This window comes from Rhipicephalus microplus, chromosome X (assembly GCF_043290135.1).
Source record: "Rhipicephalus microplus isolate Deutch F79 chromosome X, USDA_Rmic, whole genome shotgun sequence".
In the NCBI taxonomy this organism is placed as follows: Eukaryota; Metazoa; Arthropoda; class Arachnida; order Ixodida; family Ixodidae; genus Rhipicephalus; species Rhipicephalus microplus.
Window position 1 is genome coordinate 189,569,025 of NC_134710.1, and position 13,165 is coordinate 189,582,189.

The 13,165-nt window shown below is 45.1% G+C and overlaps 1 protein-coding gene across 1 annotated transcript; it reads left to right on the forward strand.

Moving 5' to 3' along the window:
• The first annotated feature begins 212 nt into the window (after positions 1 to 212).
• LOC142775905 (uncharacterized) lies at positions 213 to 5,180 on the forward strand. Its single transcript, XM_075878393.1, has 2 exons — positions 213 to 2,332; positions 2,833 to 5,180. The coding sequence occupies exons 1-2, from the start codon at positions 2,105 to 2,107 to the stop codon at positions 3,172 to 3,174; spliced, it is 570 nt and encodes a 189-aa protein (XP_075734508.1). The 5' UTR covers positions 213 to 2,104; the 3' UTR covers positions 3,175 to 5,180.
• Positions 5,181 to 13,165: the final 7,985 nt, after the last annotated feature.

Consider the following 13,165-nt stretch of genomic DNA (forward strand, 5'->3'; position numbering starts at 1 on the left):
GGGCACTTGAACCCCCCCCCCCCTTTTTAATCAAACCATACGGTACCCACATGCAAGAGAGTGCTGCTTTAAAACACCAAAACAATTTTCACCAACCTGACAAAAGTATGAAAAGACGATGATTCAGGTAAGGCATTTCAGCTATTGTCACCGCTGCAGAATGAAAGTTTCCGTGTTATAACATTAGTAGAAAGTTCACTTTGAGAGCATTTCGTTGATAAAGTTTGTGAGTTATGTCTTTGCGTCGAGCTGTATAAATTATAGCGATTATATTGTCGGTGCAGCAGCCTATGACAGTGTCGGCGTATCCGAGGTGATGATTATGCAGAGCTAAATAAAGCCTGACGTTCGGACACTTAAAAACAGTACTATTACACAAATATTCATGCAAAGACTTTGTGCGCCATTACCATGGCCTCATTTCTGATGGTTTACTACGAAATGGTGATACGGACAACTAAACATGGTGTCCTAAGTGATGAAAGGTAACTATAATAACTGCTGGGGTTTAACGTTCAAAAACCATGCTGATTCTGAGAGATGCCGAAGTCGAGGGTTCTGATAATTTTGACCTACTAGGGTTCATTAACGTGCGCCTAAATCAGAAAACGTGGGGCTCAAGCATTTTGCCTCCCTCGAGAAGTGCGGCCACCGTGGCCTTGATTTGATTCCGCGACCTTCGGGCCAGCAGTCGAGCACCATAACCAGTTGACCACCAATGCGAGTAAAGTGGAGAAAAAAGTTGCAAACACAAGCAACGTAGAGTCGCTAGTAATATGAAGAAGAAAACAAGGTTGACGAAGAGTGACGACGTCCCATAGTTTTTGTTCATCAAAACGTGTTTTTGAAGTTATCGTTGAAGGTCACCACTGGCAGTCTTTCTCAATTTCCCATAATGGGTATGTGTCATAAATTTGAACCAAGAAACCAACGGGGAAATTCCCCATTGGCCCACTAGATGTCCTGTTGGTCCCCTTAGCGGTGCCCTCGTGGTGCGCTTTTATTGAACTACGCGCACGAAGCGCATGACCAAGAACACTGGGACTGCCTGACAAGTGTATCCGCAGAAGCCACATACAATCGACCACCCAACGCCAGCTAGCTTCAATGAGAGGTCCTCTAAAGGCTGGTGCACACCGGCGACTAGCAACGGTCGCAAAGCGACTGCGTTGGCCAGTCGCTTCTTGACCGATTTTTCAGTCGCGCGACTGCAGTCGCAAAGCTGCTTAACCAATCAGCGATGCTCAATTTTTTTTTCATTGCGCTGGCTTCCTGCCGCCAGATACAAACGAGTGCGTTCCTCTAGGTCTGTGGCACCATGGCCACCACGGAATACTTGGCTTGGAGATGGCGGGCCGCAGCAACTCGAGCAAATTGTCGAATTTACGTGGTGGCATTCGCAAGAAGCTAAACACCGTCAAAGTAAAGAGAAAATAAATTATGCACTGTCTTTTCCCCGTATTCGGAAACTTTTTTTTGTCTTGAACTTGACTTGTCAGCGCATTCAACGCAGCGTGTTTGGAAGGCGTTTGTACTTCATATGCCTTGGCAACGACTTAAGACTCCACGTTCGAGACGCATTTGTGCTGCATTGTAGGCTGTGGCAAGTCAAGAGAAATTTAAGGATGGTTTCTGAATACGTACGACTCTCGGAAATACTCCTCGTCGTGTCAGCGCAGCTCTGAAGGCAGGCGGCTTGCATGGCCGGTCAATTCCCGCGATCGAAAGGATGGTCACATCCACTATGGGCTTTTTTTTTCTTTGGAGGCATCTGTGATGCCAGCGCTGACACCATGGCACAGTGCATCAGCACCATGAAATTGTCTTGTTCTTCGCTTGAATCGAACTTGACGCTGTTGGGAACGCTGTGCGAGAACGGACTCAGCTGGCGGCGATCAGCTGATCGCGCCGGTCTCAGGAGTTCTCGCTCATAACGAGATCCGGACGTGACTCTCCGGTTTTGCGACTTCCGGTCGCTCGCATGCAGCCTCTGTCGGTGTGAACATCAGTCGCTTTTTGGTCGCCAGTCGCGAATGGTCGCGCGACCGCTGCTAGTCGCCGGTGTGCACCAGCCTTAAGGCTACGGAAGCAGCGGCAACAGGGTATGCCGTGCATTCCGGGAGAACCAGGAACATGTGGCCACGATCGAGGGAGGCTGTGTTCTGAAATGACGGGTCCCTGGGACGACAGCCAGACAACTCCGTCAGGGTACCATGCACGCGCCTTCAACGCTAGCTTCACTGCAGCACGCACCACCTCATGCCCTCGCAGCCGTCCACTGGCCCGCACCACCCAGGCAACATATTCCTGGCCGTGGCAACGCCACCTGATTGTGAGAGCATTGACTTGATGAAGTCTCTATTTTTTTACTCGATCGTAGGCCCCGCATCTCATAGAAAACCTAGTGCAGTCGCATTGTTTTTCTCTACGTAAGCTTTGCTTAATAATTGAGTAAGAAGTTTGAAGCGATTTATACAGTAAATGCGCCCATCCATCTGTGGCGTTACGTCTTCGGGAATTCCACGTGACGAGAACTGTGGTAGAGTTTCGGTTCCGGATGCAGATACGGTTTTCTGGCCGCCAGGGGGGTTCACATATGTATATATTAACATGCTTGTGCACGTAAAGGGGTTTTCTGCTTGGTTACCGGCTGCTGCATGCGTCTTGATGACCGGCGCTTCGGCGCCGGGCTCCGTATTCTAGGTGCGTCGCGTCCGACGAACGATACTACGACGCGTAGATGTCGTCTGTATCCCGCTGGTATATCGCATTTTGCCATAAAATCTGCATCTCGTTCAAAGCTCTAAATCAACGTATTCCTTGTCACCACAGGTTTTAAGAAGCTGGCACAACTATGCCGTCTTGGTTGTAGGCCTGATGAGTGGTGCGGCTTCCGCACTGGAGGTCAAACCAACCAAGTCTACGGTGAAGTCTTCCTCTGGAGCACTAGTACATGGCAAGGTTGTCATGCCCACGCCGGTAAACGTTACGGACGCAAAGGTTGCACCTCGGCATGGGCATTCCACTGGTCGCCTGCCGCAATCAAAGCGAGAGCACCAGCAGCATCCCATCCAGACGACCTTCTCCAGCGTCACCGGAACACCTTCGAGAGATCTTGGTTCACTGAGTGTTCTTACGTCATCTGTGGCGCTGCGAAATGCAGGAGGTTACTAGAGGTTCTCAATCGGAAACCTCAAAAGTCCCCGTTTCTACCTCCGAACCGAGAGCCAAATCCTGTTCTGGCCCAGGACGACGCACACAGGGAGACCGGCACATACGTTACCACGACAGCATCGTCAGAGTTCATCAGAAACGTCTCACTGGCAAGCACCTGAGCTGACCGACATGCCAAGTTCAACGCTTCGTATTCGGCCGCTAATTTGACGTAAATGCAATTATTATTATGATTTGTATGAAATATACTCGCTTTTCAAAACGATTCAGTATTTTCGAGTGCCTAGGAGCGTTATTGTCAGCCTTGTAATGCTGAATTTTCGCCTATGTTTATTCGCATCTGTTTGTATTGACTTCAGTATAATATTTATAGTCTTCTTTATTACATTGTGAGATGCATAGCCAAAAAGCCTCATGTTGAAATATCTTAGTTGTTGACGGTGCTCTGTTGTATTGTGACCTTATGGTACTGGGCAGTACAACAGTTTTACCGCACTGTCTGCAATAAAGCATGCAGTGTTTAAGTGCTTGGATGAGAAATTACAAATAATAACATATCTATCAGACCATTTTTTCAGCATTTACTGGCCGTAGTCACGCGATCCAGATAACAAGCAATGCAGTTGTACCCGCCACAGAGACTCTCTAGTGCAGTTAACAATGCGAGTGAGCTCTCGTTCGAATTGTGGTGGTGGTAGCGGTAAGAACAAGGCGCCTAAATTCTGCACACGATAGGGAGTATGGTGCAGCGCCCATTGAACCTGTATCTTGCATTTATTTGTCATTTGGTGTATATGAACAGTCGGGAGTTCACTGTATATCTACTGGTTCACCGGAATGTTTCCGTTTTTAGCGCCTTCCAAACTCTCTTTCCCTGTCTCAATTATATCTAGAACTCACCAAACAGTGCGATTACTTTTGTTGGCAAAATGTCATTTCTTGTGCAAACACAAAAGTTCTAGCAATGCATGATGTTGCAGGAAGTAGTACCCTGCGCCGTTGTGGTCGCAAGGAAAATAAAGAATACCCCAATGGTATCCCCAATCAAAATAAAATATATTATCAGCACTTGCTAAGCATCACACTTGTTCAGAGCCATCTCTGGATATTTGTGTGGCCGAGTAAACTCACCTCCGAGAAAAGCTCTCAGTAACCCTTTAAGGAAACGAATACGTTAAAGAACCCCAGGTGGTCAAAATTTCCGGAGCCCTACACTACGGCGTCTCTCATAATCAAATAGTGGTTTTGGCACGTTAAACCCCACAAATAAATCAATCAATCAATGAAGGAAACGAATGCCGCACGATTACTTTCGGCGCATCCAGGGCAGAGGCATTAGTTAAGCTAAACAATCCCTCGAAAGAGGCTGCATCCTTCTGCATTTTCACGTCGCACAAAACTGAACCGCAGTTCGACCGGGAGAAGTTCAGTCGTATCACTGAAAAAAAAAAAAACCCAGTCTCAATATTTACATGCGTCGTCACGACTAGTAAAGGAACCCGCCGTTGCGCTGTCATAAGCGATGACACTGGCCACAACATCGCCCACACATGTTACGCTCTCGTAAAGGTGCACAAGTGGCTCGAGAGTGTTGCTCCCTTGCATGCACATGTCACGTACGTCAGTGATGCTGCCCCGAGCCTTTTAAGAACAAATACCAGCTCCACGAACTTCCAGCGAGCAAATACGCCCCAGTGCATTGGCTATATATTTTTTTGCAGTGGGTCACGGCAAGAATGCTTGCGATAGAATTGGGGGTGTTTTTAAGCATCACGAAACTGGATTAATTTATATGTGGGGTTTAAGGTCCCAAAATTACGATATGAATATGAGGGATGCCGTAGTAGATGGCTCCAGAAATTTGGCCACCTGGGGTTCTTTAACGTGCACCCAAATCTGAGCAAACAGGCCTTCACTATTTCCGCCTCCATTGAAAATGCTGCCGCTGCAGCCGGGATTTGATTCCGCGACCTGCGGGTCAGCAGCCAAGTACCTTAGCCACTAGAACACCGCGGCCGGGCCATGAAACCTTACATGACATTCGCAGGTCCACCACATCAGTTATTAAATGTGCGAAAGATATGGTAGATGTCTTCAGTACAAAGCTACAGAATGCGACGCTGATTCACTTTCTAAGTGCTGACTTGAAAGCCTTCAAGGGAATTAAAACAAAGCTGTGGCAAGCTATCCGTCCCGTCAATGGCATTCAGTTGTGACACATGTGACAGTGGACGCGCGTCGCCAAGAGCACCATGATTTGCTTGTTGCAGGAACAGCCGAATCAGCAAGGAAGAAAGTGCCAGAATAGACGCTGCTTTTCAACCACGTACATCAGCAAAAGGTGCGCATAAAGCAGAGATATTCCACAGCAGTGCTTCTCCAGCTCCAAATGATTCTACGGAATGAAAAACATTAATTGCACAACGAGGTAAATATTGAAATATTTTCGAGCGACTTCCATGTCTCGTGCACAGAAACAAGAATCATTATTAGGAACAACGGCAGTCATAAATGCAAAAAAAAGAAAACATGACAATGAAGGTCACCTCTCATATAGCTCTCATTAAGGGTAAAAATGACAGCATATCCACGGGGTGAATGATGGAAAAATGGGTGAAGCTGGGTCCGCAACGAGAGGCCGCTTCGGCCTCCCGTTGTAGTACTGCAAGGTCCTCGCGGCGCGCTTCTGCATCGCGCGCCCGCATGTCGGGGTCCCTCCTTCGAGCGCGAGCCGCTGCCGCCCTGCGCGCGCGCTGCTCAGCAGCCTAGTCCATCTTCCGTCGCCGAGCCTCTGAATGTGCGCGCGGGCGATAGCGGCGCTTTTATGGTACTATATAGCGCCCCCTGACGTACGGCACCGCCGAAGAACACGTTATCGTAGTCACGCGATCGTCTCTCTCTCCTTCCATACTTGCGACGTTATTTCTTCTTTTCTACAAGTAACGCCATCTATTGTCGTGCCATTTGCATTTTTCAACGTATATTAGAAGTGCCGCCCTCTATGGCCAGTTTAAGAATTAACGAGGGGGCGGTCACCCTCAACGGAGACGCACAAGCCACGCCATAAGGAGCTTTGCCCCTAAAAGGGTCGTGAACTCGAACTCTTGTGAATGGTACCTGGATTTACACAGCTGTTCACGACGGTCACCCCGTGGGTGCCTCTAATAACACAAGGTGCCCGCCCCCCAGGCCGCACGTAACCAAAATCACAAGGTTGCTTCACCAGGAGCAAGAAACATACAACAGCTTCAGAGACGTTCGTGACTGTCAATTTTGTCTGTCTGTGACTTCTGACTCTGAATTGCTGTGCACGCAGGGGTAAATTAGCAGTTCCTTCCGAGAGCCCGTCTCGACACATTTCTAGTAGTATTACGATGAGTTTCTACGCCAGGACTCAAACTATACTACGCGAGCACACACGCATATGTACTAATTTGCACTTAAAGACAATTCTTTCGTTTTCTCGGTGAAGATGCCGTCCCTTGAGCACAATAAAAACTTGACGACCTAAAAATATTGATAATGACAGCTATTTATTGCTTGCTCGATGTGGCGGTTTTTCAGTTTACGTAATTTTTGTCAATTTTGTTTCTTTGTAACTCCGTTATCACAAAAATAATGCAACATTATTTTACAGATTAGGTTTGAGCGTGCCTTTGGGTTTAATTCTGAAGAGCTTGAAGAAAACCAGAGATTGTGTTTTTGTTATGAGTGTTCTTCAAAATTTTGCCTTTTCAGAGACATGCCCTCAGTTAAACGTTTCTACTTAAGGAATACAAAACAAAATTTTGACACCCATATTTTCAGCCAAATTGATAGATTCGGCCCTGAAACAATAACGACCACCTTCAATCCAGGCAGAAATTACGGGAAAATATTGAATATATTGTGTCTTTCACAAGCTGCCGCGTCTAGCAGCCGTGCCGTGAACTAAAGAAGGTGACGTTGGGTGGCGCCACACACATTCGAAACGGGCCAGTCAACAACGTCAGCCGTCGCCCGCGTCTCTCGACTCACTCGATTGCCACTTCAGTTCCCAAAATTGGTATGAACAGTAACAGCAGCGAACAATGCTTCCGACTGGGGCAATGCATCAGCTCTTTTGTGGAAGGTAAAAGTGGGATGAAAGGGGAGGTGGAGAAAAAGAAGAGGGGGACAATAACACGCGCATACTGCATGCTCCTCGGTGGGTGTGACGTCATGGCTCGTGAGGCCTGCGGACGATTCATCAAAAATACAACCAACTGTTGAAAAATTTGGGAAATGTATAAACTCCGTTTATCAAAAGAGTGATGTCTTTCCAAGTAGAATTTTCAAGTTTCGTCAGTTTTTCCTATTCTTGTTCAGTATCCCTTTAACATTTGACGTTACTCCCAGCAATTACGTTCTGCAAATTGTTAGCCTAGCATAGGACAATTCTCTCGAAATTTTTTGGAAGTCTGTGTTTCCACAGAGAACCACGTTCCTGTGTAGGGCCGTACGCTCCTTTAAGGTCAGTAGAAATTTGCCTGGAGACAACACCCTCGATCTCCGTTTTCTTGCCGAGCGCCCTACACCGGGCGTATACGCTGGGTGTGGGACGCTCGGTAATGTGTTTTTCAGAATACACAAATAGCGCTACAGTAGGTACATTGTAACTACGGAAGAAATAAACAGACAGAAAAGAGCGCTGTCAACAATGATTTAACAGCGGCGAGGTGTACATGTATAGGTGAAAAAAGAGAACGGGCATGCAATTAGTCCTTATTGTTTATTGCTTCCGTAGTTGCGCTGTAAATGCTTCTAGGTTGCGCTGTTCGTATATTCAGTTCTACCAACTTTCCCAAGTTTCCAAGCTTCATAATGTGTTTTCATTTTTGCAGTAATTTTTAGGGGTGTCACATCGGTCGTCTGAATGAACGCGTTTAGTTCTTCAACAGCAGTTTGTTCTGGAAAAAAAAATGTCCTACTGAGATCCTTCCGGAGACTCAGCGGCGATCACTTTGAAGCGGTTGAAGACGTTCTGGCACCAAATGTTAGTTTCTGCTTCTGCCATGCGCTTTCTTTCCTAAACATTCAAATCTTCCACACTTCGAAATTTCCGCTTGTAGGCAATGTTCTTCTTATGACACTTTAGATAATCAGCGCAAATTGTTCGCTTTGAGTTCCGCAACGTAGCCACGAATCTCAGGGGAGTGCTATACACGCACGTGCACTCACGTTCGTTGACTAGCAGAGGATTGCCGGGTTGTGGATGACGAAGGGAAGTGAAAACCCACGTTCTCTAAGGAATTCGACCATTCTGAAGTGAGCTAAGCTGTTTTCTTTTTGTGTTCTTTATTTTTAGGGAGCTGGTGAGCACGGTCGGAATTCAGATGCACCACTTGTGCCGCCTCGCACCTTCTGCGTTATCAGATTGCCACCACGCCATGGGAAGCGATAAATATCCAGCGGTATATCCTCTAGAGCCACATTCTTCATGAGATGCACGAAGGCTTGCCTTAGCAAAAGACCTTGAAAGCTATTATTGCGAAGCATATGACTCAGCATTGCGGCATGCTCAGTGGCTGGGATCCATGAGCAAGTTTTTGGGAAATGCTTAAAAAAACGTAGTTAAAATTTGCTTTTGAATACCACCTGTTCCTGTGATTTCATGACCGATCCGTCATTTATCATCATCCACAAACACTTTCATAACCTGAAAATATTGATAATCACAACTATTGCTTCCTGCTCGCTTGATGCCGCGGTTACTCTGTTTGCGTCATTTTTACCACTTTTCGTGCTTTGTAACTCCGTTCTCACAAAAATAATGGTACATGTTTTTACAGATTAAGTTAGAGCACGTGCTTTGGTGCTCTTGAATCTCTGGAAAGCTTGAATAAAATCGAAGATGGCTTTTTTTTTTTTTTGCAAACGGTCTTCAAAATATTGCATTTTCAGAGACATGTCCTCAGTCGAATGTTTCTGCTTCACGTTTGACGTCACTCTCAGCAATTACGTTCGGCAAATTTGTTGACCTAGCATGTGACAATGCTCTCGAATTTTTTGTGGGAAGTCTTACATTTATAGGCGCGGAGAGTATATATATATATATATATATATATATATATATATATATATATATATAGAGAGAGAGAGAGAGAGAGAGAGAGAGAGATTTATTGAGCAGTTTGCCAATTTCGCATTTTTTTTCGCCAGAAATTACAGTGCTAAAACTGCACTGTAATAATGGTTTTTCAAAGAAAAATATTCTTAGTATGTGGCCTGAATGTTTTACACCTACGCTACTGCATGCAGTTTTTTTTATCTCATCGAAACCTCATTTTCGCGAAATTCGAAAGAAGCAGGAACAGCTCAGAGGACACTTGCTATTTTTTTAAGAAATTCTTTTTCACTAAAGCAAAAATGGTTTTGTGGTTTGGGGAGCTCGAAAACAATGTGCGTTTTTTTTTTTTAGAATTAAAGAGGGTCGGCGGACACGCACCGACGCTCTTGTCTGACAGCCGCTAGAAATTAAACTGCAACACATATCTGAACCACCTAGTTGCCGTATTAGCACGAATAATTTGTTGTTATTTTTCGGGAATCCTCCATCACTTAGTCTCACTAACGTAAAAAAAAAAGTAGCCACTATGCACTCATCAGTTTCAAAGTAACTTATAAATTATTAGTCTGGGGAACCACAACGCATATGAATAACGATGTACTTACTACAATGCAAGAGAAAATATAATATTCTTTCGAAAAGTACCGGAAAAAATTACAACCTTTGGCCACTGTTGCACGTTTGCTCAAATATACTACGCTCAGGGTTAATAGCGAACACTAGTTCATGATGTTACAAGTAATTCGATATAAAACGCTATATGAAGAAATGCGCCCCGCATGACCGCACTATACTGCATACGAAAGCCTTAACTAAGCCGCCACAATAAAAAATAAACCGTTGCCTCACGTTTTCAAAATCTTACATGTAAATTGAACATTGAAGTTAGTAGTTGGGCCTTTATTAACAAAGAAATATTTCATTATTAGCAGGTGGTGTACAGCAAGTGGATTTTCATGTCTGAACCAACGTTTAAATATTCATGGGTTTACATTCTGATTATCAAGTAAAGTACTTTCGATGCATCCTCTTCCATTCTTCTTTTACTTTTCGTTTTTGTGTTTTTGTTTCTTCGTTTCGCCAAAGTGTATGTATGTATGTATGTATGTATGTATGTATGTATGTATGTATGTATGTATGTATGTATGTATGTATGTATGTATGTATGTATGTATGTATGTATGTATGTATGTATGTATGTATGTATGTATGTATGTATGTGTGTCACGGCACGCAATTCGGGTGAGGCCCCGCCGATCCAACATCGACGTGCGGCAGACTCGCAGGCTTCCACTTTACGCTTCGGCCTGGGACGCCTGAAAGGCCTCGAAGTGGCACATTTCAAATTTATTTGCAGGTTGGCTGACCCGTATGGGGTTGCACGTGTGGTGATGTGTGGGCCTGACCGACGCACTCATGGAGCAGACACAGAGTTTGATTACACATAAACAAGCATTTAATTAAAACAGGGGCCAAGGCAGGAGATTACAAAAATAACAGTGATGAATAACACTGATGCGCGATGGAAAGAACAGCTATGTAACAAACTATGCTCTAAAAGAACACTTCAAGAGGTACAACCAAAAGACAAACACGCGGAATATTAATAAAATAACAACAAGATGGAAATCATACAAGAGGATTACAAGGAAATAGTTACAGAATGATCATTGGTCACACCTTTGAATTTCTATGTGCGTCGCAGCGCACACAACTACGCATATCTAAAAAAAAAGCTGGTTAAAACAATTTAACAGCTTTAAAAAAGTCACAATAAAAAGTTCCATACGGACCAGGCCAGCTCTTGGTGCACGTAGGGGAGTTGACGGGTGCCGCTGAAGGTCTCGCCGGATCGGTAGACGACGAGGGTGCCCGGAATCGCAGCCGTCTCAATACGTTGCGCGGGTCACTCCATGCTCGTCGCCCACGCGAGACTCACGACACCGACGACCGCACTTGTTGCTGGCTGTACGTCAACTGCCTATTCCGATGCAGTCCAAACCTCTTCAGGGGCGTACACGTGACCCCGTCTCATCTGGGGGTAATTTTCCTTTTTTAGATTGCCGGTGCCCCTTTCGGTACAGGTGCAGGGAAGACGAGCCGGCGCCACGCTGGGTCGTTAGTCGCCGGATGTCGTCCCCCGAACACAAAAGCGCCCCTCTTTGGAAGATGGGGCCCGCGGATAATCCGAAAATTGGAGTCGTTTGTGACAATGTATGTATGTATGTATGTATGTATGTATGTATGTATGTATGTATGTATGTATGTATGTATGTAAGGCGTCATTTTCCTTGCCCGGTCATCATCGTCATTTTCCTCACCTTATTAGCCATTACGCCACACTTCTCGCGCAGCTAATGCTAATCCTAGAGGTGCGAGCAAGTGTAGAACGAGCTATATATATATATATATATATATATATATATATATATATATATATATATATATATATATATATATATATATATATATATATATATATATATATATATATATATATATATATATATACGGAAAAACGAGCCCTTAGGTATACACTTCTTTTCCTTAAGGCATGAACACACTAGCGGCGCCGCGCTCTGCCGTGCGCCGCTCGCGAGGCGCCGCTTTTCTCTCTTTCTCCCGCCGAGCGTCGAGGAATTTCTGCCGCCGACTCAATCGCTCCTTGCGCTATTTCTGCCGCCGATGGATGGATGGATGTGGCTGTACCCTTTAGATCAGGCGGCGGCTAACGCCACCTAGCCGTAATACTTAGTGAACTAACCATTACATTTATCTTTTTTTTCCTTTAAATAATGAAGTTGAGGATTCGTACTTCGCAGTGAAGGGTTTAATTTTCACTCGTGCCTTGACTTTAGCCACCAATCAGATAACCTCCTTCTAGTTAAGTCTACCCGCTTAAAGTCTATTTTGCCCTCGCTGTCCCTAAATCCCAGTGCTTTGAAAACTCTGCACCATCCTCCTGAACTATAGGGTGAAGCCCTTTACAGAACATTATCAAGTGTTCGGCAGTTTCTTCTTCCTCTCCACACGCACTGCATACTGCGTCTACCCCTTCGTATTTGGCCCGATAGTCTTGGTTGGCACTACTCCCGTCCTGGCCTCAAACAGTAAAGAACTACCCCGAGTATTATCATAGATCCTTTCCTTGGCAATCTCCTGCTTAAAAGTTCGATAGATCTCTAGTGCGGACTTCTTAATCATGCCCATTTTCCACATGTCAGTCTCCGTTTCCTTCACTTTCTTCTTAACCGATAGTTCTTTTCGGCTTGGCCACCTGCTGTTTTCTAAGTATTTACCAGTCAACTTCCTGGTTCGCTTCCTCCATTTCGTATCGACATTCTTCATGTACAAGTAGCTGAAAACCTTCCTAGCCCAACGCTCTTCCCCCATTTCTCTCAATCGCTTCTCAAATTTCATCTTGCTGCTAGCTTCTCTGCCCTCAAATGATGTCTATCCCATATCACCTTGTACTCCCTGATTTGGTGTATTCCCGTGAGCTCCTAAAGCAAGCCTACCTATTCCACGTTGCTTAATTTCTAATCTTGCTTGAACTTCTGATCTCATGCACAAGACCGCATTGCCGAACGTCAGTCCAGGAACCATCACCCCTTTCCATATTCCTCTCACAACATCATACCTATTGTAATTCCACAGTGCCCTATTTTTCATGACTACTGCATTCCTGTTACCTTTAGTCGTCACGTATATTTCGTGTTCCCTCAGATACTCGGTCCCATTGCTTATCCATACGCCCAGATATTTGTATTTACCTGTTATCTCTAGCGTGACCTCCTGTATTCTAAGCTCACTACCTTCGTTGTCATTGAAAATCATGACTGCTGATTTTTCCTTACTGAATCTAAAATCTAACCTATCTCCCTCATTACCGCAGATGTCCAT

Excerpts from the sequence above, each read along its gene's own strand:
- LOC142775905 (XM_075878393.1), top strand. The coding sequence starts at position 2,105 with ATGCCGTGCATTCCGGGAGAACCAGGAACATGTGGCCACGATCGAGGG. Across the intron at positions 2,333-2,832 it reads CGTGGCAACGCCACCTGATT|GTTTTAAGAAGCTGGCACAA; the intron begins GTGAGAGCATTG and ends TTGTCACCACAG.